The 26,323-nt window shown below is 35.9% G+C and overlaps 2 protein-coding genes across 3 annotated transcripts; one reads left to right on the top strand and one right to left on the bottom strand.

Moving 5' to 3' along the window:
• Window positions 1–882: 882 nt before the first annotated feature.
• On the bottom strand, window positions 883–10,871 carry atp1b3a (ATPase Na+/K+ transporting subunit beta 3a). 2 transcript variants are annotated; one of them, XM_051096838.1, is made up of 7 exons: window positions 10,475–10,871; window positions 8,273–8,401; window positions 8,083–8,181; window positions 7,808–7,995; window positions 7,196–7,246; window positions 5,635–5,721; window positions 883–1,670 (listed from the first exon to the last, which is right to left on the bottom strand). In XM_051096838.1, exons 1-7 carry the CDS (start codon window positions 10,587–10,589, stop codon window positions 1,503–1,505), a joined length of 837 nt encoding a protein of 278 aa, XP_050952795.1. In that variant the 5' UTR covers window positions 10,590–10,871; the 3' UTR covers window positions 883–1,502. The 2 variants fall into 2 exon arrangements, with proteins under 2 accessions (XP_050952795.1, XP_050952801.1); XM_051096844.1 differs by lacking the exon at window positions 10,475–10,871 and adding an exon at window positions 9,329–9,454.
• A 4,991-nt stretch (window positions 10,872–15,862) lies between these two features.
• Window positions 15,863–26,039, top strand: LOC127154467 (uncharacterized). The gene is made up of 6 exons (XM_051096010.1): window positions 15,863–16,161; window positions 16,306–16,476; window positions 19,075–19,338; window positions 20,116–20,208; window positions 20,416–20,430; window positions 25,263–26,039. Exons 1-6 carry the CDS (start codon window positions 16,104–16,106, stop codon window positions 25,370–25,372), a joined length of 711 nt encoding a protein of 236 aa, XP_050951967.1. The 5' UTR covers window positions 15,863–16,103; the 3' UTR covers window positions 25,373–26,039.
• The last annotated feature ends 284 nt before the right edge of the window (window positions 26,040–26,323 follow it).

Raw genomic sequence — 26,323 nt, 5'->3', positions numbered from 1 at the left:
AGTATTGCAATAGGGGAGATAGAAATATCACTCATCTTAAAATAGTAGCATTTTAAGCAGTTTTGAATGGATGACAGCAAAGTTTGTCTTGAAATTGTCCAACAAGTCATGGGGGGAAAATAAGTATCTAACAATTAAGATAAATCTCTTTCATGCTATTTGTATAATATTAAGAGTTTGATTTTTTTTTTTTTCTTAATTTTCGCTGTCACACCATAGGACAAATTTATGGTACAATACAGTAAAAATGTTTTTATAAAAACAATGAAAGAAATAAAGAAGTTAGTGACCCTTTATATTTTTTCAAAGATCAGACTTCACACTACATAAATATGCATTTCTTCATCAAAAATGGACTTTTACAAAAAAAGCATTTTTTATTGAACTGATATCGATAGATAGATAGATAGATAGATAGATAGATAGATAGACAGATATAGACCAGGTTTAAAAAAGCTGAGTTAAGCAGTAATAATAACAATGTTTTAAAAATTGTTGAGTGTGTGCTAAATAGATGGCTATGCAACAATTACCTGATACGTTGGCCAGCTTAAAAGACCATCCATGTACAGACTGAAGGAGATTCCCATGTCTGTGACTAAATGTGGTCAACTAATCAGTTGACGCAAACTGCTGATTTATTGATAGCTGCTGGCAGGAATAGACAGTGCTATGTTTGGTTGAGCACTGTGACATGGTTAAGTTAAACAAATACGACATACTAGTAGTAAGAGAAAGAGATCACAAGTAATACAAAAAATTCCAACTCAATGTTTCAATTTTACACACTACCTTAGCAAATAAATAAAATGTTGCTGTTAGACAACATTATATCCTAACGCCATCATGTGGTACATTCAGGATATTACAGACAACCACCACTTCTGTTTTCTTTTTATTTGTCAAAATAGCATTTGTTCCAAGATGTTAAATGGCTCTTAAGGCATCTGCATGAACAAGGATCCATGCAGAGGTTATGAAAACCATTTAGGTTACAAATTTGGCTCTTCACATATTTACTATTTCAAAAATGTGTCAAATAATGCCACTTTTTCAACATAGATTTTATAGCAATATGACAATACGATCATTAAATATATTCACACATAGCAACACAAACACAGAAACACCAACCAAGGATCAAAGATAGCAACTAACCCGTCTCATCAATCACAATGTAAACAAAAACCCTTTAAGGGTACAATGTAATGACTTTAAAGAATTCGAAACATCTAGGGAATGCGAGGCCCAGGGTTAAAATACAATTTAAACTTCAGTGACACTCATGTCTTCAGCAGGAGGAGGTGCTAGACAGGAGACATGGTGAGTGGGATTCATTAACAAAAATCAATCAGTCATGCCTGTCTGTGGAGAGTTAAATAAGGTCCTTGAGACCTGCTGAGGACCAGCAGGACATACAGTGGAGGGCTTAAAAGGAGAACAGGGACAACAGGGAGAAAAGTAGTGCAAGTTCCCCTTTAGCGTCCGCACCAGCAACTGCTTCATTCGGTAACCAGGACCCGAAAGGTGATGCGACCGAGAAACTTGTCACGCTCGTCGTTGTTCTTGAGGTTGGAGCCCTCTACCTTGCACTCTACAATCAGCTCAGAGTTGTAGTCTTCCTTCTTAAGCAACAGCTTAACAGCAACCAGAGGCTGAACATAACCCTCCTATAGATAGCCAGAGACAGAAAAACTGAAGTGAAATAGTGTGCACTTCAAGATGGACACTTAAAGGGATAGTTCGACCAAAAATTAAAATTCTGTCATTAATTACTCGCCCTCATGTTGTTCCAAACCTGTAAGACCATCGTTCATCTTTTTGACCATTCATAGACAGCAACACAGCTACCACATTGAAGGCCCAGAAAGGTAGTAAGGAATTGTTGAAATGGTCCATGTGACATCAGTGGTTCAACCATAATATTTTAAAGCTTGGAGAATACTTCTTGTGCGCAAAGAAAACAAAAATAATGACTTTATTCAGCAATCTCTTCCGTGTCAGTCTTCCACCCACACACCTGTAGTGCTGCCGATGGCCTTGTGTCCGTTGCATTGCTGTCTACTGAGGGTCCGAAAGCTGTCAGATTTCATCAAAAAATATCTTAATTTGTGTTACGAAGATTTCACAGTTTTGGAACATGAGGGTGGAGTAATTAAATAACAGAATTTTCATTTTGGGGTGAACTGAATAAATTAAAGGAGATGTCCACTTCCAAAACAAAGATTTACATATAATGTACTCACCCCATTGTCATCCAAGATGTTCATGTCTTTCTTTCTTCCTTCAGTCGTAAAGAAATTGTTTTTCTCCATATAATGGACTGATATGGTGCCCCGATTTTGAACTTACAAAATGCAGTTTAAGTGCGGCTTCAAACGATCCCAAATGCGATTGTAAACGATCCCAGATGAGGAAGAAGGGTCTTATCTAGCGCAACGGTTATGTTCATAAACAAAATACAATTTAAATACTTTTTATTCTCAAACGCTTGCATTGCCTTGCTCTCGTTGAACTCTGTGTATTCTGGTTCAAGACAGGGTATGTCGAAAAACTCTGATCGTATTTTTTCCCTCAACTTCAAATATCATTTCAAAATCATCCTACATCGCTGCAGAAGTTCCGACCCAGTATTTGCAAAGTGAACATGCAAAGAAGATCAAACACCCTTAACAAAAAAGGTAAAACAGCGACATAGGACGATTTAGAAGTTGAGAGAGAACATGAGATGGGAGTTTTTCGACATACACTAACTGTCATGAACCGGAACAAAAACAGTTTAGGCGGAGTGAGACAAGATGAGCGTTCAACATTCAAAAGTATATAAACTGTATTATTTTTATGAAAATAACCAATCGTTACGCTAGATAAGACCCTTCTTTCTCAGCTGGGATCATTTACAAACGCATTTGGGATGGCTTGAAGCTGCATTTAAACTGCATTTTGGAAGTTCAAAATCGGGGCACCCATATCAGTCCATTATATGAAGAAAAATGCTGAAACGTTTCCTCAAAAAACACAATTTCTTTACGACTGAAGAAAGAAAGACATGAACATCTTGGATGACAATGGGGTGAGTACATTATATGTGAACCTTTGTTTTGGAAGTGGGCTTCTTCTTTAAGATATTATATTATCATACTATATAGTACAATACTATTTTTACAATACGTAATCTCATTACAAAATTAAGTCTTTAAAGGAATATTCCAGATCTAATACAAGTTAAAGGGGTCATCGGATGCCCATTTTCCACAAGTTGATATGATTCTTTAGGGTCTTAATGAAACAGTAATCCATAATTCTACTTTTTTTTTTTTTTTTAAACAAATGGAGAGACAAGTGGATTGTTTTGTGGTGATCATCATGTTATAAATACTGACGATTGACCTTAAGTTCTGTTGAACCTGGAACATGGCTTTAAAAAAACAGTTTACCAAAAAAATGAAAATTTGCTGAACATTTCTTCACTCAGGCCATCCAAGATGTAGATGAGTTTGTATCTTGAATGGAACTTATTTGGAGAAATACAGTATTATATCATTTGCTCACCAATAGATGCTTTCTCACTGGGGAAAGCGTGATGATAATGGATATTTGATAATGGATAGTTCACCCAAAAATGAAAATTTTGTCATTAAATATTCCCCCTCATGACATTCCAAACCCGTACGACCTTTGTTCATCTTCAGAACACAAATTAAAATATTTTTGATGAAATTCGAGTTTTCTGACCCTCCATGAACAGCAAGGGTACTACCATGCTCAAGGCACAGAAAAGTAGTAGGGACATCCCTAAAATAGTCCATGTGACATCAGTGATTCAACTGTAATTTCATGAAGCTACGAAAATACTTTTTGTTCGCAAAGAAAACAAAAAGAACAACTTTATTAAACAATTTAATCTCTCCCAGGACAGTCCGCCGCCATTTTTGAAAGTATCACAATGCATCTTGTTTGTTTTCTTTGCGCACAAAAAGTATAATAAAATTCAGGTTGAATCACTAATGTCACATGGACTTTTTAAATGACCTCCTTAATACATTTCTGTGCCTTGACCGTGGTAGTACCCAGTGTTAATTTCGTGACAAATAATTTTCATCAACACTTTTTCGACGATAACAAAACAAAAACTCGTTTTGAATGACAAAAACTAGGACGAAAATCTGCTGACATTTTAGTCAACTAATAAAAACAAGACTAAAATGTTTTGGGAAGAGATTCATTCAGAACGAATCTGCTGCGTGGTTAGGAGGTTAGATGTGTACATATGAACTATATCATAGCCTATTGATCTACCAAGTGGGACATAAGATAGCATTTGCTGCATGTCTCATAAAATGTTAAAACATGTCGATATCTAGGAATAGGGGAAGAGCAGACATATGCATAAATTTGATGTCATAAAAGAGAACTCAATTCGGTCCGGTTTTCTGAGAGCAGACACTGAAGCAGTGCCTCTCACACAGCGCATGAATGGAGAAATACACACAAAATGTTGCAGAATTGTCCATGTGTATTCAGTTAAGCAAACTTGGCTACGTCTTAGATGAACGTAAACAGTAGGGTGAATATCGGAAGTGTATCAGTACATTGCATCCGTGCATTCGGTTTTAAAGGGACAGCAGCCTAATTTAGTTGCTATTGTCTGTGGTATTGATGTCAATCAAGCAACAAAAGAAAGACATAAAATCACTCACTGCTCTTGACAGAATCACTTTAGTAGCCCTAATAAAGATTAATCTAAATTTATTTACATAAATAAATATGTTTTCTTGAAAAATAAAGGTAAACAAGTTGTGTTAAAGAATGCATAATTAGCCTACTATTGGCTGTACTATTGGCATTACATTGAAAAGTAGACCATGTTCTTGTTTCTTTATGACAATTTTATTTAATTTTAATATAAAGGCATGTTGCACGTCACAGCTGTTAAATCTGTCTTTCATGATAAAACCTATATAATGAGTTTGGTAATTTTAGAGAAATGCTTAGTAAATGCATTACACGGTAATGAAACCCATTCGATTTTAATGGTTTTCATTACCGTGTAATGCATTTATTAAGCATTTCATACTTAGTCGACTAAAGCTAAAACAATTTAGATGACTGTAATATGACAGAAAACTAAACTGCATTTTAGCCAAAAGACCATGACTAAGACTAAATTAAAATTTGCTATCAAAATTAACACTGGTAGTACCCTTTGTGTCTATGCAGGGTCAGAAAGCTCTCAGATTCCATTAAAAATATCTTAATTTGTGTTGAAGATGAACGAAGGTCTTACAGACTTGGAACGACATGAGGGTGAATAATTAATGACACAATTAAAATTTCTGGGGTGAACTATCCCTTATTTAATAGTAACATGCAGGGTTTTTTTGCAGGACATTTATCTTGTGGATTATTGATGTTTTTATCAGCTGTTTGAACTTTCATTCTGATGGCACCCATTCACTGCAGAGGATCTATTGGTGAGCAAGTGATGTAATGCTACAATTTCTCCAAATCTGTTCTGATGTACAAACAAACTCACCTACATATTGGATGGACATCTTGGAGGGTGAATAAATTAAGCAATTTTCACTTTTGGGTGAACTATTCCTTTAATCATGTGCTGAGCTCTTTACTTACATGCGCTTTTTTCCCATAGTAAGGAAAGTACATCCTATCAATAGTCCCCTCATGGGGAAAATACTGCATCTGGAGAGGTTTCTCACTCTGAAGAGAAAGAAGAAAATACCATCAGACAACTGAAGACGACAGGCTGTCACTGGGTGAGAGTGGATGATGCCATTTGATGTAGTTCTAACAAGAATATAAATCATCCATGACATACAGTAGCTGCAGCGTAAAAAATACATTTGGATGCAGTGCAATAGCAGAGCACAGACAAAGCAGACTGCTGCTTTGGAGAAAACAAGCGCTAGAAGTCATGCTGCTGCTTTGCCATGCTAAAATAATTAGCATTTGTTCATTAGCCATTGTTCTTGATCAAAAGTAGCATTAGCGACCAGTGTGATAATAGACAACTGACTCTGATTAGGGATGCATGAGATATCAGTACCACATCAGCCAATATTACAGATTTTTTTAAATTTATTTGTATTGATTGTGATTGGATGTTCGGACCTTCACTACTTTTACACTTTGCTGCCACCTAACATTTACTTAATCAGTAAAACACTAATGATTTACAAACTGTACATAATAATAATATTGCCTAAATTCACACTGATTTTAGGTTTTAGTGGTTTAGATTTAGTTATTTCATTTCAGTTTAGATTACATTTAAAATATATCGGGGTGCATCCCTAATTCTAAAAAGAATGTGCAAAATATTTGTAATGCTGTGGTTTCCAGGAAAAGTAAAGTCACCTCGAGTAAGGAATGATAAAGCATATAAGAGACATGCGTAATCACATTAGTAGCAAACAAGACCGGGAGAATGAGAGAGACCAGATATACAGTGATCTTACCCATCACTTTACAAAGGAGTTCAACTGGCAAGCATGCAATTGAGACATGAGAGATAAAGAAAAAAAGGGAGGGAGAAAAGAAAAAAAAAAACACTCTTGAGAGAGGATGGACTAACAATTAGAAATCCAAGCAGGAAACACAACAACATATAAATCAACCTTTAAAGCTGAAATCCATAAGAAAATTGCAGAAACGCTGGCAATTACAAACACCCAACAGATTCTGCTCCTACAGTGGCTGTTTTGCAGAGCAGTGAAACAACCTGACATCTCACACTTTGATTGACCATGTGTTTTTTTTACCTTTTACCATTTTATTTCGACATGAGCACTCAATGAGCAAATTAAAAGTGATAATGACCAAAACAATAATGATAACAGAAAACTGTTAGGTAGACAAGAGAGAACTTCTTGGAGGTTGGGGATACTTAGCAGGAAGGTCATTTGCAGGCTAAGCATGGACTTTAATTGTGATTACTCTGAGAAACAGCCAGCATGGGATCTTAATCGCTTAGAGCTGTGTTGAGGCATTTGTACTTTTTTAGTTCCATTTTCTAAATTTCTCTTACAAATTGCAGCTTTAAACCACAGAAAACACCACAAGTACAAGCATATACATTACTTATGATCTTATGCTCTATCTCCTGTATCTTAATATCAAAAATGTAAATCATTTTTTAATTGGCACCTGTATTAAACAGGTCTACATTTGTTACCTTTGATGTGCAGTTGATGTACGGATCTCCAGCTGGCTTAAGACCAATGATCTGAGAGTTAAGAATAATACAATATCAGCCTGATTTATCCTCAGTCAGTCAGTAAGTCGATATAAATACAGTACCTAGACATTCTTACTTTTGAACAAAATAGTTTCATAATGCATGATTTAGTTAGAATTACATGCTTTGTATACACACAAATACAGTAAAAACAGTAATATTATTACAATTTTCTATTTTAATATGTTTTAAAATGCAATTTATTCCTGTGAGGGAAAAGCTAAATTTTCAGCGACCATTACTCCAGTCTTTTGTGTCACATGATCCTTCAGAAATCATTCTAATACGCTGATGTGCTGCTCAAGAAACATTTTTATTATTATCAGTGATGAAAAACAGTTGTGTAATATTTTTGTGGGAATCACGATACAAATTTTCAGGGTTGTTTAATTGACATACAGTTCAAACGAACAGCATTTATTTAAAACAGAAACACTATTGTAACATTATAAATGTCTGATCAATTTAATGCATCCTTGCTCAAATAAAAAATAAAATAAAAATACTGACACCAGAGTTTTGAACAGCAGTGTACGTAAGGTTACTTACCCTATTCATCTTGACAATAACACAAGGTTGTCCTTGAGCATAGCCGAAGGTGGTGTCCTCTATCCCAGAGCAATCCTGGAGTAAACTCCTCCTGAACTGGCACACCTTCTTTTGAGGTTCCTCATCCTGCTCAGAGTACTGACCCACCATACACAAGTCATTTTTGGCTTGTTCAGAGTCATTATACTCTGGAAATGGAAAACAAACTATAAATATGCAACCAGATGATGAAATTATTTTTTAAAAGAGAGTGAGGCAAAGGGTAGAGCACTTACGATGCAGAAATGATTCTAGATGCTGGACATACTGGCCATATTGAAGAGGTTCTGATCTGTTGAAAACTATATTCAAAGAGTTTGGCCTGATAGCCAACCCTGCGAAAATTTAAAGTAGACTTTACATGTACTCTCTTTAATTAATAATTACTTTGTAATTATTAAATGTTTGCAAAAATGAAAAACTCACCTGGGGACGCAACCCGATCTCGATACTTCGGTGCGTCGTCATTCAGCGTCTGAAGCATCGCCCACATAGTGAAGACAAACATGGCAGTCAAGAAGCCATAGAAGACCAAGTAAAAGAGGAGGATGAGACCTGAAACACAGTACCTTAGAAAATCATTTGTTGCTAGGCAGAACTGAATTAATTAGACTCGACTAAAAAGAACAATTTTTATATCTTTCTAACAAAAGCACAACATTTTGTTGGGATCTCATGTAGAGCTCATTTTAACCTGACAGAGCGCATAACTATCTTATCCAGTTTCAGTCTGATTGGTGATTCACAGATTAAATTGAAAATAAATAAATAAATAAATAAATAAAAACTACACTATGCTGCCTTTTAATAATATTAATAAAAGATGACGGTGCATTAAAAAAATCCATCTTCCAGATGGTGCCTAAATATAGATCCTTATTTTTGTACATTTCATGGGTTTGACTTCTGGTCTCATTTATGTCCAGCTATTTTTATCTGTACAAAACAGCTCATTTTGCTACTTGACACTGCAAACTGGTGTGTTTTAGCATATTTTAATGTATTTTCTTAATAATTACCACACTGGTTTGTTATGCAACCGGTTTTTACTGGTTTCTAAACATTGTTGTTCTTCTCCTATAGCGGCTAATGAACCGGAAGTCCCACCCATATTTTAGGCCTTCGGGACGGATTTCGCGGGAAATTGCATATTGTGTCAGTCGACCGTGTGCCGCGTCATATTCTTACCCAGAGAAAAATAGCTCCAATTCCGTGTGGTGTAGTGAGAACCTGACAATGCATCGTTCAAAACAGCAAACCTCCAGGTAGTCACCAGTTGTAAAAACAAAGAACCTGTTATTTATTTGGCCTGTATCAAAGTGTACACCACATTCATCTGCGCAGAAGCGCCGAGCCGAAGCACAACCAAAACAATGTTCTTCCGCAAGACACACGTTTTAATCGCTAGAGGACCAAAAGGTATTGTACAGCACTAACTGACTTAAAGATGATGTAAATTGAGTGCGCAAATAATTCATTCACCTGTAGTAAAATAATGTTACTTCCATTCAGCAGTTGATCGTTGGCGCTTGGAAAATAATCAAATGTGTCATTTGCACAGAAGGTTTAGTGAGGCGCGAAAATGGAATCCATTCAGATTATTCCCCACAGGCCAGACGACGTCACGGCGCTCTGCGACGTCACTTTGATGTTACCGACCGCTCTGACGTTGCCATTCAGGTCTATCTTCAAAACGAACCAGAATAAATGGGTTTATAGAAATCAGGGTCGTTATTTCCGACTGTGTGAAAATGATTAATTTGGCAGGCCTTTAATCGTTTATACTGGTTTTACTAGCCAGGACAGTCTGATGAATTGCCTAGGCGTAATGGGCCTTAGGTCAATGAGGACAAGAGAAGGTTAATGACACTAGCCTTTCTCTCACGTTAAGCAGTAAGCACAGAGAGCTTCTCACAATATTGTTGTTCTTAAGGACAATATTATGGAATCCGCGCATCAACGTTTTCAGTCACGTTAGCCAAACAATATAAACAAGCCTAGCTTTGATAAACAGATTCGCAGATTGAAAACCACATTACTTCTGTCTGGAATATTTTTTTTTTACTGAGCCAGTGTCTAATGATGTTTGTTAGCGTCAGCACAGGCTTCTTTATCACACCACAGTGGATTTTCACGCCACACCGAGAAAAAAAAAAAAAAACAATCACGCGATACGAACGTCATTTCATTGCATTTTAAACCCTAAAAAAATAACACCTTAAAATAATGACATGAAATGACTAAAATCCTCGTACTGATTTACAGATTTTTTCCCCACATCATTTTACACGAGAAGATCTTTTAAAACCTGGAGGTGTTGTGCGTTGAGCAACATATTTATCATTGTAGATCATTCAAAACACAAAAACAAGAGGGGACACTAAATTGCAACTGATGTCATCAATGAAAGAGTTGATGACATCAAGATGTCGGAATGCCTTAGATAACGATCGCTCTTAGCACTTTCGGTCTTCATTCATGACCCTTGGGGGTCTTCATGGTTTAGATGCTTGTGGCTGAACACTTTCTGCAACAAAATCCGCCTTTTATGGCTATTTCTGTAAAATGCACATTTCACCTCTTGCATGAATGACACGGATGCCGTGCATAGGGTTTGCGTCAACTCACCCCAATTTCTAGCAGTCCGACCGAAGAATTCTCCAGTTCTTGGATTGTAGATCACGTCTTTCCAGCTGCTCTCGGGCTCCTTGCCCTCCTCTGGTTTTTCGCTATTTTTGGACATGCTGGAATTTAGACGCAACTGATGAGAAAGAGACTATGGGGTGTGATGTGACCTGGTCTGATGAGGCTGAACACGCTGGGCTGATGCCCTGACGAAAGAGCGAAGAACCTCTGGCCTCTGACGTCTCCAAATGTACTGCAACGCTCCTGATTCCAAACTGGTCCAACAAACCGGACCGACAGCAGCACATTATGTTGTGGGGGAGGGAACGAAGGGGCAGCGGTTTTGCGCATGCGTAAACTATGCGACCCGAAATTGTTACAAAATTACAAAGAATCTTGATATTCGAGGATGTGGTTTCCAGGTAGTATCATGGTACTAAATACATTTCCATATAGATGTACCAAGTGGTTACAAATATGTTGGTATGGTGGATGTCTTTAAAAAACGCTAAAAATAGTAAGAACAGTAATAGCCTAAATTATTTATGATATATTTAATCACTCATTGAGATTCTGTGAAAAAGAAATCCAACCAGGAACTCCAAGATTGATAGATACGCTTTGATGAAGACGATTTATTCCTAATAGTTTTGAAGTCGAAAGACTGAAATAGTATTTTCTTCTAAAACGCAGGCCAATAATCTTTTTTTGTTGTATTTTATTTGGTGCATTGAAAAATCTAAACACAGGAAACGCAGAAACGAAGAGAAGAACTGCAAAAATGAATGGTATTCCCATCACTATTTTCGTCTGCTTTCTGTGTGCAGCTGAGCTGTAATTAGGCATTGCTGTTAATTAGAGGCAAGACCTCAGTAAGCACAGATGACTTATGTAACACAAAAAGAAGAATTTGTTAAATGGGAGGGTGAAAGGGTTTTGGCAATGTACCCTGCTGGGGCTGTCAAATTAAATTTGTTGAACTCTTGAATTTTTTAAGGAAAGCAGACCAGAATGTTAACAAAATACATGGTTTAAAAACCAAGATTCTTCTGATCTTATTAAACACTGTAATTAAAAGCAGAGGTGATTCCATCTGTGCAATATCCTCTAAAGCACAAATTAACCCCAAATCACATTGTCACCCAGGTAAAAATAAAGTATAATTCAATGCACTAAAAATACTTACATTTGGAGTACATTCTTATTTTTTGAGATAAGTAAAACTGTAAAACTTATACACTATAAATACACTGATGTTTGTACATTACATACCATACACGTGCTGCATTGTTGTATCTGTGTGTTAATAGAGTAATTATCCTTTCAATCTATCTGTGAACATTTACAGTAATAATACAAAAATATTATTTCTTCAAGTAGTTAATTTATTAATGATGGAAAACAACAGCTTCATGTGGTGACTACACAATAGATGTAATTTTAGAATGTATTTAGATTCACATTTTAACAGTGCGTATACTTTTAGTAGAAATTACTTGAGGTGCTATATGTTTAATGTGGAACTAATGCTAATGCTAAGTGCTACTAATGACATAGTAATAGTATTCTTGACTGGACTATTTAAAAACACCATAAACATGTAGTGAAGTATATTAGGGGAATGTTAATGTAATTATAAACCATGTGAAATAAATTATTTAATCAAAATTATTTAATAAAAATATATGGGTAATACATTATACATTTTGCATATATTTATTATATATTATTCTTACAATTACAATTATATTGTTCTTGTAATTACTGTATTTTCTATGAATGAGGAGTGTGTTTAAAAGTGTATGAAAGATGGTTTCAATTGCACTACAACGAAATTTTTTATTTTTTATTTTTTACAGAGAAAGTATGTAGGACGTTTTTTTTTTTTTTTTTTAAGTTGGAGGAGAAAATGAGTTTTTCGTCCTAACTGTATTCAGCTGGATTACACAGAGTACGAATGCGCAAAGCAAAGCTAGACAAGACGAGCATTTGAGGTAGTAGAAAAAAAATATATAAATATTTTTTTAAATGCCCAAGTGTTTGGCTAGATAATACCCTTATTCAAACATAATTTCTTTACTACTGAAGAAAGAAAGGCATGAAGATCTTCAATGACAACAGGGTGAGTATTATCTGTAAATTTTTGTTCTGGAAGTGAACTCCTTTAAAAGCACATTTTAGTTCATATTCATAGTGTCCCAAAATTGCACAGTTGAGTACACTTGTTCTTAAGATTATTTTAAGAAGTACTAAAGAGTAATTTTTTGTAAATTAAGTACAAAATTAGTGCATGAAAATAGAGCACTTTATGGAAGTGTACTACGTGTGCTTAAAAGAAAAGTGTATTTCACTGCACTTTTTTTCACCTGGGCAGAATTTAGTGCAAAAATGGTAATGAAAAAGCTGTCTAAAAACAAATACCAGAAGTATCATTTTAGAAACAAATAGGAAACTAAATATTGCTATAAGAAAATATGTTGAGTAAAATGGCACATGAAGAAAATGGCCTGTTTACTTGACAAATGGCAACGTTTGGCAGATAAAGTTGTAAAATATTGTACAGTTTTAAAATCCAAGCAAAATCATTACTTATGGATGTAACACCATCAGTTTGGAAAAAAATAATAGTGTGCATGTGAGGTGCTTTTAAAGTTGACTAAAACTCAAAAGTCTGTATGAAACAGATCTCCTATCATTGGTGACATATCCGTCCATGCTTCAGAAATGCAAGTGTCAAGTACTATTTTAGTACTTTTCACGTGGAGAAGCTATAAATTATAAATTAAAAGCTAAATTCCTTAGATTAAAAAGTGCAGTTATTTGAGGTTAGTTGAATAAACCATTTCAGATTATTAATTTGAATAAATACTGCTTTTCATTCATCTTTTATAATCTGTCGCCACAATTGTCTTTTATATGTGCTTCTGAAATGTTTGTGTTTAAATTTAAAAAATGTCTGCTAATATATATATCAGAGCCCATTGCCTTATCAAATACTGCCACTTACTGGTCAATAGTTAAAACAATAGCATGCAAATACCTTGATATAGTTGACTGTAGGATGTATTGAGAAACATATTTGTTAACTTCTTGTCTGGTTAGTTTAACTTACAGATAGTTTAATATTTTTAAAAAAGTTTAAAAAAGCTTTTTATGCATTTTACTCTTTAAAATGCCCTTTAACCCTTCTTTTCCAATACAGATTTACAAACAAAAAAATTATTTTTTAACTAGTTTTGGCAGAAAATGTGTTAGTATTTTTAATGATTAACAGGCATTCAAGGAGAAGTCCACTTTCAGATTAACAATTTACAAATAATGTACTCACCCCCTTGTCATCCACGATGTTCATGTCTTTCTTTCTTCAGTCGTAAAGAAATTATGTTTTTTGAGGAATACATTTCAGCATTTTTCTCCATATAATGGACTGATATGGTGCCCCGATTTTGAACTTCCAAATTATTTTGAATGAAAATAACCAATCGTTTCTCTAGATAAGACCCTTCTTTCTCGGCTGTGATCATTTACAACCACATTTGGGATCGTTTGAAGCTGCATTTAAACTGCATTTTGGAAATTCAAAATCAGGGCACCATATCAGTCCATTATATGGAGAAAAATGCAGAAATGTTTTCCTTAAAAAACATAATTTCTTTACAACTCAAGAAAGAAAGACATGAACATCTTGGATGACATTATATGTGAATCTTTGTTTTGAAATTGGACTTCTCCTTTAAGCCATATGTGTTCTTGTTAAGACAACTGGATGACCAAATAGCATATTTATTACATTTATTGTTTAATATATATCAGTATTATACTATAATGAAATATGTTGGATTTGTAATTCATTAAAATGAATGAATTTAAATTATGAAGAACCTCTGAAGCAGAAACCAAATTTGACCAGCATATATACAGTAGTATATCTTAACTGTATAAAATGAGATTGTTCACTGTTTTCTATTTTTTTTTCTTTGTATGTGAACTACAACTCAACCCTAGCATCTCAGACCCTCACTATCTTCTGATCTTCTACAACTAATAAACTACTAAGGCACTTACTCTTAAACCATTAACCAGAAAAATGCCCTGCAAAGTCACTGTTTTTTCCACTTCGCGTTTTCTTTCTAAATGTTTGTAAGTTTGTATCACAGCACTTCTCGTCTTTTCAGGATGAATCATTCTTCATTTGAAAATCACTTCAAACTATCAAAGTGTCTGCAATCTAAATGTAATCATATGCAATGAAAAGAAACGCCCAAAGAGTATGTGCCATAAACTTCCACTGTTCTGAACAAGACTGTAAAAACCCATTATAAACACATGACCATTGAGTTCATGGTTTGTCCAGTAGTATGTGGCTCAGAGCAAAGTAGATTTTCAAGAGATATATTTTTCAAGTAAACATAGCGTTTTGAGGAAAAGATCCAGAATTTGCATGTCAAGGTCTTATCAGCTTCCATATTTTGCTATGAAGTACATCAAGCCATGTTAAAATAAGTCCTGTTCCTGTATGTTGTTTAACTGTCTAACAGCGTTTTTTAAAAACACCGCTCTTCCTTTTCTGATTTTAACCATCATAAATCCCTGGCTCTGTTTTTGTCTTTTACCATATATGGTTATGTCTCAGTCCCTCATACTCTCCCTATCTACTTTCTGAAAATATGTATCTAAAGAAAGTAAGAAATGTCTACATTTAGAAAAGAAAATAATAATGCACAGTGTCAGAAAACAATGGTTGTTCTCCAGCAAATTTGTTTTAAAATACTGTGATTGTAATGTGTGCAATTTTACATTTTCATTAAGATTAAGTTTTTGTTTAAGTCTCCAAGAGAATACCAGCAATGCCGGTGTTTACTCTCATTTCCTTTCAGTTTTTGTTTACAGTACCTCACCCTGCTCTTGTCATGTTTTTCCAAGCACGCCCTAGACTTCATAAAAAGGCTGTTCTTCATGATCCATTATGCGTACGTTAAAGGGAAAGAGCACCCCAAACTCAAATCATGATGACAGAATTATAATTTTTGGGTGACCTGTCTCTTTAAATATATAAATAGCCTACAATGTACAGAGATACAGTGCACTGTAGTCTTATTTTGATGCACTTTTCAAAAAAAAAAAAAAAAAAAAAGTTTATAACATTACAATCCTGTCATATCAGTCACACTTGTAAATACAGTACGGACAAATAATAATTTTTGGTTTTCAAACACTTTTTTTCTGCTTCAACTGTTGTTTTGATTAGTCTTCAGGATGGGGAGAGAGACTAAAAGTATCTCCAGTGCAGTTTCTATTTAATATTTTTTGTTTTTATAGCTGTTAAATGTCAACTTCAGGTCACTGTTTATATGTTATAGACTTATTCACCCTGTTGTGACAGTCTCCCTCCTCAGTTCCTCCTGGTAACAGCCAATGACAAGCAAGTGCTCTCACTGTCTACTACATATTCAAGCTAAACCTGCACACTGCTGCGCTCGACGGTTTTGCAACGGCTGTTTGAACACTTTAGTCGTCTTTTTCAAAACTGTGCAGTGCGAATGAGAATGATAGAAATAGAAACCGAAAGAAAGCGAGTCAAGATACAAAACAAACAATTACCGTCGCCGCTCGCGTTTCATGTCACGCAGAAATGCTCGTCTTTGTAACCTTCGCTTTTCTTGTAGATTTATCCTGGGCTCTCCCAACTGGTAAGTCTTTTATCCTGTTACAGCATCTTCATCATTCCCAGCCAAGAATAGATGTTGTATTGCTCATATTTTTCTCCATTTATTCTATGTTGTTTTTATTATTGTCAAGCAATAAAGCCCTCGTATGTGTTGTGTTGTTGTTAGATATTATTATTATTCAATTCGAGCGCAGTGTTTTGCTAAACGGGACTGTAGTGGAGAGGATCCTTGTCAATGATACACATTTAAAGGGACAGTTCGACGAGCAACCTGTTGTCAGACCCATCCAAGATGAAGTCCTGAAGATGATGGTGGAGAATGATCCTGCATCAGCAAGTACTGAATATTAATGCAATAATTCATGTAGATGGCATTAGAGAACAGTGGATTATGTGAATTGTATTTCATCTTTTTTAAACCAATAATTATTTTGTTTATTAAAATGTGGTTTTATTTATTTATTTACTATACCCTTACGAGTATAGTATTGCTTGCATAAATTGGCATACTCAAGCTCAGATATTATTGTATTACATTAAATATTGTTAATAATTTTATTATTATGACTTTTATGCTATTTCGTTCATGCAACGTTGGTTTTTATAAATCTCTAGAGCTGGCTAGATTACTGAGAAATTGTAATCTGTTACTGATTCCAAATTACCTGACAAAATTTTAGTTAGTAACGTAATCCATTTCGTTACACATTTTAAGTAACTACTTTTAGATTACTTTTGACCTATCTTGTTTATCACACTGATTTAAATAGGATAATCTTGTACCATATTGATAATTAAAATTCAATTTACAATATAGCTGCAAGCAGCGATTACTGGGGTGCAAACGCTTTAAGGCATTTAAGCACGTATAAAAAAAGACATTATTTAGCAAGCCTGTAACCACCTTAATCAATGATTTAAAAAAGCATCTTTGGCAAATCCAGGTAATTTACCATAGAAATATGATGTTTTTTAATGTTTATGACTGTCACAGGACCAGCTGTGGTCTGATCTGCTTAAAACTGTGCATGCTTGTTTAGAATCACCTGTCGCATGTGCGCACCAGGTTTTGTGAAGTTATTCTATAGGCTTTATAGGATTTGGGGTAAATTTGGACAGGCCCCTTTTTTAAACGACCCCGTTATAGCTTTCCAAAGGGTAAATTTCAACATTTTTTGATAATTATTGATCTAGAGAGTCCAGAGAATTGTACTGCAGTGTTTTTTTCCCCCAGATTGAGCGAACAACCTAGGACTAGTTCACAAAAGTAGTTTTTTTTTTACACCTTCTTAATCATTTAACAAACAATTTGATTGACAGCAGTTGTTCTAGAGGCAAAGTCATTTGGAATGAGGAGATCTATCATATAATACCAATATCGCGCGAATGTGCGAAAAACTGCACAATGTGGCCAATTTCTTTCAAATTTTTCACAGACCTTTAGGGCTGCGAGTCAAACAGGCCCACCAAGTTTCGTTCCAACTGGCCTCCATTAACCTTGTCTAATAGGTGCTCAAACTTCATCGGCCAATGCCGGCCATGTCTTTTTGAGATACGCAAATGCCCTTATAGCCGCTTGTGGCACTTTGGACCATGACAGTGCAAAGCAATTTTCATGTTAATAGGACAAACGGTTGCGTAGTTATAGCCATTTTTAATTTTTGTTTTCCATCTAATAGCGCCACCAAGTGGCCAAGCCCTGCAATTTTTTTCTGTTACCTCAGATTGAGCTCTTACATATGTGTTCTGAGTTTGGCGAAGATATCTCATTCTGTTTAGGAGTTATAGGCATTTTACTAAAAGTGGCATTTTACCCTGCTCCTTTCAAACATTTTGGCATCCCTTTACGATGGTCAGTTGAAAGATCATCTTTCTGCACTGGTTTGATTCAGATCAAGTGGAAAACCTTGGACTAGTTTGCATCAGTAGGTTTTCCAAAAAATTCTAAATACTCGAAAATTTTGCCAGACTTATGGTTGAATCGGTGTGTTTTGCTCGAAGTGAGCCAAGGATTCCAACAACAATAAGACCTGAGTCTGCGACTGATGATTGGGAGTTATGAGCGATTGCATACTTTTGATCGCTGTAGTGCCCTTATCAGGCTGATAGAGGAAAGCCTTGATGACATTGTCGCCGGTGTGAGTACCACGCCTTTCAAGATCCCTTCAAGTTTCAGGTCTCTATGACTTACGGTTTGGTCTACGCGAGCAGTTTTATGTGGAGATTACTGATCCTTGGCCATTCTAACAATTACAGTACGGTTTCAGCGCTACGGGCTTGAACCCCAAATAAAAATTAATGTGTTCATCAGTAGTTGATGCAATGTTGAATCACTTGAAATGATTTTTGTCACTGATGACTGATCTCTGTGTGAATATCCACAAAACTGGAAGACTTTGTGACTTGCTGAAAGAAAAAAAAGAGATAAAGAGGAATTAGGGAGAAGCAATAAATTTCTGAATTATTTATTGCTATTGTGTAAATATGTTATCATGTAATCCATAAAGAAGTAACTGTAGTCTGATTACGAGTATTGTAATTTAGATTAGATTTAATTCAATTTAATCTAATTACAAGTACTTAATTTTTGGAATCTGATTACATAATTCAGATTATATGTAATCCGTTACTACCTAGCTCTGTACCTAAACTGGTTCATTTTTTGTTTTGAGTTACTTACTGTTAAGCTTAAAATGCTTGGGAGAGTAAATTATATTGAATGATTGTTGCATTAAATATGAAACATAAAATGTTTGAGCTTGAGTGTGCAAAATCATGCAGACAATACATTAAATGAGTTACTGTACTTTTTACTATACTCTGTTGTTTACTGTTAAAATAAAAATATGTGAGGTTTGGTAATAAATATTAGTCTATCACCTCACAATTGACATGCAGCCACACTGTGACAAATAATCCACCTTTATTTTTTCAGCTTTTGGCACATATATACGCTTGAGGGAATGCAAGCTAAAAGGATATCGAGTCCTGCAGCTGTCTGACCGGTTTCAGCTCAATGGCAAAGATTATCTGATTTTAGATTCAGACACTGATTCGTGGACAGTGTTGATACCAGAGGCGCAGGATCTAAAGCAGTCATGGACGCTTAAGGCCGAGTATGCGAGTCTAGAGAAAACTTACCTGAAAGAAGAATGTGAGGAGTTCATCAAGCAAATGAAAAACACCCAGAATCAAGAAGGTGAAGACTGGTGTTAGAATAATTTACTGATGCAATTACATGAAAGTCTCAATGATTAAAAAAAAAGTTAAAAAGTTTGTAGACTAAATCCCAGATAGCACACGTACGTCTGCAAGAGGTCTGTTAAAGATGGAAAGCATCTGCTGTGTATAAACATCTGATAGACGTCTGTAAGATGTCAGTTTTACATATATTCTAAATCATAAGCATCTTAAAGACATCTAATAGACGCCTATTTGACATCTGATAGGAAACGTCCTATAGATGTATTGCAGATGACCAAACACTTTTCCAGATATGTCTTCCAGATGTAAATGCAGACGTCAAATAGATGCCTCTGTGATGTATGTGTGCTTTCAGGGCAATTATGTTACATTTTTTAATTGTTACACTACACTTCTGTGGGTGCCCTGATAGCACACACACATCTGGGAGACGTCTATTTGACATCTGCGTTTAAATCTCGAAGACATATTTTTTTACAGCGTTTGCTCGTCTGAAATATGTCTATAGGATGTTTCCTATCAGATGTCAAATAGACGTCTATTAGATGTCTTTAAGATGTTTGTGATGTAGAATGTGTGTAAAACTGACATCTTATAGACGCCTTTTAGATGTTTGTACACAGCAGATGCTTTCCAGATCAAGCGATCTTTAACAGACATCTTGCAGATGTGTGTGTGCTATTTGGGTAGCTACATTTAACATTTTATGAATACTACAGTATAATAATAATTTGGATCTGGAGTTTATATTACCTGTTGAATGTTTTTTCAGGCCTTGGTGTGTTAAGAGTGATGGCTCCAGTTCTCGCCACTTTAGTCTTCATTGGATTTGTCTTTATGAGCCTCCTTATCTTCAAGCGACACGGTGAGCATGCAACTCAAATCATGTGCTGTCACATGTGTCACATTGCAAAAACATCACTGCAAACAAGTTAAACCACTACTGTTTTTTAATGGATAAAAAAGTAAACTCACGGTGAGCATAAAAATATGTTTTGTTTGGTGTAAGTTACATGTAACAAGAGCTCATTTTCCTTTCTCTGCCTTGCTCTTCCTCTTTTGCTCAATGCAGGTCATCAGCCAGGAGGTGAGATGTTTTATATTGTTTACCAAATGCTTTAACTGCTGCAATATAAAGGCTGACAGAAGATTACATATTGACGTTGATATGGCTGTCCCTGTGGACAAGGTTCCCAGACACAGACATACTGTAGGCCATGTCTTATTATCCTGGTTAATAAGAAGTGAATTTCACTACATGAATTTAATAGTACAACTTGGTTTAGAAAGTACTGAATATTCATGTATTCAATTTAGAGCAGTTTAAGGGTGTATGTTCACTTTATTTTAAACTTTACATTACAATGTTGCAGTGTAATTAAAACATTGTAAAAATACATCCATCAGCAATAAACAAAATAGAGAAGGTCTTTGATGTCTCGTACTGTATCTAAAAAGCTATTATGTACAGATGAGGTCAAGAGTTTACATACACCTTGCAGAATCTGCGCAATGTTAATTATTTTACCAAAATAAGAAGGATCAGACAAAAAGCATGTTATTTTTTATTTAGTACTGACCTGAATAAGATATTTCACGTAAAAGATGTTTACATATAGTCCACAAGAGAAAATAATAGCTGAATTTATAAAATGAAGTTTACATATGCTTGATTCTTAATATTGTGTTGATACTTCAATGATCCATATTTTTTTGTATAGTGATAGTTGTTCATGAGTCCCTTGTTTGTCCTGAGCAGTTAAACTGCCCGCTGCTCTTCAGAAGAATCCTTCAGGTCTCACAAATTCTGTGGTTTTTCAGCATTTTTATGTATTTGAACCCTTTGCAACAATGACTGTACGATTTTGAGATCCATCTGTTCACACTGAGGTCAACTGAGGGACTCATAAACAAGTATTGCAGAAGGCTCACTGATGTTTTAGAAGGAAACAAGATGCATTAGAGCTGGGGGTGAAAACTTTTGAACAGAATTAAGATGTGTACATTTAGCCTAAATATCATATTTTTTAATATTGCCCTTCAGAAGATACTTACATGTTTCCCAAAAGACAAAATAAGTTAAATTTACCCTGAACAAGTTGCATTTGCTTTGGTACGTTCATGCAACTGATTATGCAACTGATTTCTCTGCGGTTTCCTACATTATCAGTTCCTACTGTTATGTTGCTTAAAATGTATTACATGTATATAGTTCGCTGTGCTATAGTCTTACCCCTCAAAACATCAAGTCATTAGCTCATCAGTTATGTCTTTACAGCAAATGCTAAATATTTGATCTAGTTGTCATAAACTGTCAAGCATATTCTACACATTTCTATTAGACTTTTTGTAAATTTGCCATGAATTGTTCAAGTGAATATTGACTTTCACTAATGTAGAGAATACAGATCAACCAATGATATCCGGTCTTTTTCAATCAATATCCCGCATACAGTGATGTGTAAACTTGAAGAGCAAGAGTAGGAGGTGAAAGAGAAAAAGGAGGGGGACGACGACAACAATGTGGAAGAGAAATAGGAAGGGCGATGGCAAAAAAACAAGCAGTCTCATATATTTTAGTTGATGCGTGCCAGGGTTGGATCAGGCATGCAAGAGGATTTTACCCCCGCTGCCTGTCCAGGGCCAATTTAGCCTGTGGTGTTGAGGAGGTTCTTTGGCCTGTCCCAGACCAAAGACAGTAGAATAAATAATTATTATTACTGTACTCTACAGTACAATAAATTAAGGATTAAAACACTTTGCAAATGCATACATTTGTTGTGTTCATCATGTGAATTAAATTTTTATCCAAGCAACACTTATTACCAGTTTTCGTAGTATTGTTTTGAATTGATCTCATCAGTGTGTAAAACTATGTTGTAGTGTGTGTATGTGTGTGTGTGCGTGTGTGTGTTTTTGAAAGTTTGTGTGTCATGTCTGAGAGCAAAGTTTGTTTTTTCAGCAAGATTGAGTTGTTTTGAGTGGAGAGCTTCACTTGAGTGGAGAGCTTGACCTGAATATAGTAAGTTTGAGAAATTGAGTTAGAAGTTACAGATTTGTGTTTAGAGTTTTGCAAAAAAAAAAAGAAAAAAAAAGAGGCATAATTTCAAGAAATGTGTTTAAGCAGTTGAAAAAAACTGTAATGCATCGTTTTTCCTTCTGGAGGATCAGTGAGAGCTTGAACCTTCTGTAATAGTTGCATATGAGTCCCTCAGTTGTCCTCAGTGTGAAAAGATGGATCTCAAAACCATACAGTCATTGTTGGAAAGGGTTTTGAATACACAAAAATGCTGAAAAACCAAAGAATTTGTGGAACCTGGAGGATTTTTCTGAAGAACAGCAGGCAGTTTAATTGTTCAGGACACACAAAAGAACTCATGAACAACTATCACTAAACAAAAAAAAAAAAACACAGCTGTGGATCATTCAGGTAACAATACAGTATTAAAAATCAAGTGTATGTAAACTTTTGAACAGGGTCATTTTTATAAATGTAACTATTATTTTCTCCTGTGGACTATATGTAAATGTCTTTTACATGAAATATCTTATTAGATCAGTACTAAATAAAAATGCATTTTGTTGTAACGGGACTTGTAGGAAGCGTGAATAGATCCAAGTGCGAGCTTTCTTATACAGATCGTAGTCAAAACAGGCAGGGTCGGTCTCCAAACAAACAGTAATATCCTGGGCAAGACAATAGCGTAATCCAATAAACAGGCGGAAGGCCAAAATACCAGAGAGCAGTCCAAAGTAACAAATGAACAAGGCAATGAAACTAGACAAAAACTATGGAAATGAAAACAAGGCAAAACTATGACTATGAAACAATGACCATCGAGAAAAACACTATGAAACAAGGAAAACGCTTGGTAGAATCCACACAGGCAAAGCAATACTTCACAATAGCTGTTTGGCATGGCCCTCCTTATATGGTTGCCAAACAGGAAGTAACTAGAGAAGCAGCAGAGGGAGCGGCAACAGGCAGTCCATGGTAAGGGCTCCCTCTGCTAGCGTGGCATTACAGAATCCCCCCCTCTAGGAGCGACTCCTGGCGCACAAGCAACAACAGTCCAGGAGGGTGGGGGAACAGAGGCAAAACAGGGGGTGGGACGGAGGGCCAGGTCCATGCAGAGGAGGTGGGCCTGGATCGTGGAGCAGTGACAGACAGTGAAGCACTGGAGGACCTGGGCCATCGAACAGTAGCAGACAGTGAAACACTGGAGGGCCTGGGCCGTGGAACAGTGGCAGACAGTGGAACTCTGGAGGACCTGGGCTGTGGAGCAGTGGCAGACAGTGAAACATTGGAGCAGAAGTCCACCATGTTAGGTTCTGAGGAGCCTGGAGCCATGGCGGAGCAGGCAGAGCAGGAAGCCATGGTGGGGCAGGTGGAGCAAGAAGAACAGGCAGCCAGAGAGTTCATGATTGACCTCCTGTACCATTACATGGCAGGGAGACAGTTCAGAGGTGGCCTCCATGACTGTGATAGGACAGGCAGAGAGTTCATAGGAGGATGCCGCCCCCTTTAGGAGGTTCTGCAGCCGGAGCCGCCACCTCCGAGGGCATTGGCGCAGACTCATGGTCAGACGAGATCTCTGGAGTAGACTCGTGGACAGACGAGACGGACGTGGCATGACGGCCGTGGCTTGCCAAGGCTCTATACTAGCAGCCGTGTCGTGAAGAGGCTCTGTTAGGAGCGCAGCTGTTTCTTGACTTGATTCAGGAAGGTCTGTCGTGACTTGACTTGACTCAGGGAGGTCTGCCGTGACTTGACTTAACTCAGAGAGGTCTGCCGTGACTTGACTTGAGCTGCTGTAACTTGGCTTGGCTCCTGAAGATCAGCTATGGCTTGACTTGACTCAGGAACAACAGCAGTAGCTTGGCTTGTCTCATGAGGATCTGCTGTAACTTGGCTTGGCTCATGAAGATCAGCTGTGGCTTGACTTGACTCAGGAACAACAGCTGTAACGTGGCTTGACTCAGGAACAACAGCTGTAACGTGGCTTGATTCAGGAACAACAGCTGTAACTTGGCTTTACATTTGTATGATCCCTCTTATTTTTGTAAAATAATTTACATTTTGCAGATTCTGGCTTTTAGCTTTAACTGTACGTGCATTTCTTAAAGGAACCCTCAGGCCACCCAAGTTGTAGATAAGTTTGTTTCTTTATCAAGACAGATTTGGAGAAATTCAGCATTGCATCACTTGCTCAACAATGGATCCTCTGCAGTGAATGGGTGCCGTCAGAATGAGGGTCCAAACAGCTGATGAATACATCACAATAATCCACAATTAATCCACACGGCTTGTGAAGTGAAAAGTCCATAATCCATAATAATGTTTCCTCCAGTAAAAACATCCTTCCCTTGTTGTCCTCTTACATCAAAATCCACCAACAAATTTGTTTGGAACTGTTTTCGCTTGTTCTTGATCTGTGCATATTCTCTTGTTCAGACAGGATTACTTTTTTACTACAGAAAGCTATGTAATTAATAGAAGACTCATATTTTGGACTGAAGCAGCGGTTTGAAGTTAAAATAGTCTTAATGATGGATTTGTATATTAGAAACACTTCAGACTTTTGTGAACTCTCTGACGGCAACCATTCACTGCAGTGGATCCGTTGGTGAGCAAATGGTGTAATGTTAAATTTCTCCCAATCTGTTTCAATGACAAAACAAACTGATCTGCATAATGGATGGCCTAAGAGTGGATAAACAAAGCAAATTTTCATTTTTAGGCTAACTATTCCTTTAAAAGGTCAACACCAGTGAACTAGCCCAGTTGGATATGTAAAATTAGTCATACAGTCATACCAGTCATACCAGACAGGTGTATCCACATGCTTTTATACATGCTTTTTAGGACATGCACATGCTTTTTAGGATCGGATGTGTAATTGTTTGACTTTATTCTAGGTGTTTTAGGCTCAATTATCCACTATCCAGCTCATCATCTTGAAGTACCATTGGACAGACAGAGCCAAAAGAACATCTCTCAAGTTCCAGCGCTGAAGGATCCTTATTAGCAAGCACCTAACCTGCTCGTCCACATTATTGTGAAGAGAGTCAACTCTTTGTCATGATTTCAGAAGTCTGATTTCAATGTTTAGTAATAGAATTGTTCCAATTTATATAACCAGTATATATAAAAAAGTGTTTTTTCTTGAGATTATCTTAAAAGCTTAATTTTCAAAATTGTGTTAATATTGTATGCATAACATACTGTTGAGGACTGCTCTTGCACAAAATTTAACAACAATTTTTGTGCCTCCAAAAAGCAGTTTCAGGTTTTATATAGTTATTTTTTACTGTAGTTGTAGTTTTTTATGCTACTAACTGATATTCAGCAGTTTTATATATAGCACAGTCTGATTCATTTTGTTGTGTAATGTCAGCTAGACATTTTCCCTCACTATTGTATAAAACAGCATCATATTTAAAGGCACCTGTATACCAAAAGATTTTGTTATATCCAACACTAGCAGTAATTTTATTGTGAATTTATGCAAAAAGACCAAAATCAGCAAATAACCAAATAAAACTTTTTTTTTTTTTTTAACCTCATGATAGGTCTGCTCTTTCATTATTTATTGCACGTTTTATTTATTTTCTATATAAAGATGGACTACATTTATTTAATATAACTCAAATTGTGTTATAGAAGTGTTGTATATTAAAATATGAGTTATATAATAGCATATTAAATAAATTACTATATTCCTTTTCAGAGACAAAACAATAAATGTATTATTATAATTATATTTGTTCTTGTTATAATTAATCATCATTATTATTTATAATAAAGTTAATGCATAAAAATAAAACTATTTATGTGAAAACTATTTTTTACTGTGATTCAAAGCAGACAGACCTAACTTGGCCAACTTAATAGGCGGTTTTCTCCAAAGCCTTCTTAAATCAATTATTTCAGTTTCAAAAAAATATGTTCATGACACAATACTATTCAATGTTTTGAG

The sequence above is a fragment of the Labeo rohita genome, chromosome 2 (genome assembly GCF_022985175.1).
Source record: "Labeo rohita strain BAU-BD-2019 chromosome 2, IGBB_LRoh.1.0, whole genome shotgun sequence".
In the NCBI taxonomy this organism is placed as follows: Eukaryota; Metazoa; Chordata; class Actinopteri; order Cypriniformes; family Cyprinidae; genus Labeo; species Labeo rohita.
Note: the sequence above shows the minus strand (reverse complement) of the source record. Positions and strands in the feature narration are given on the sequence as shown.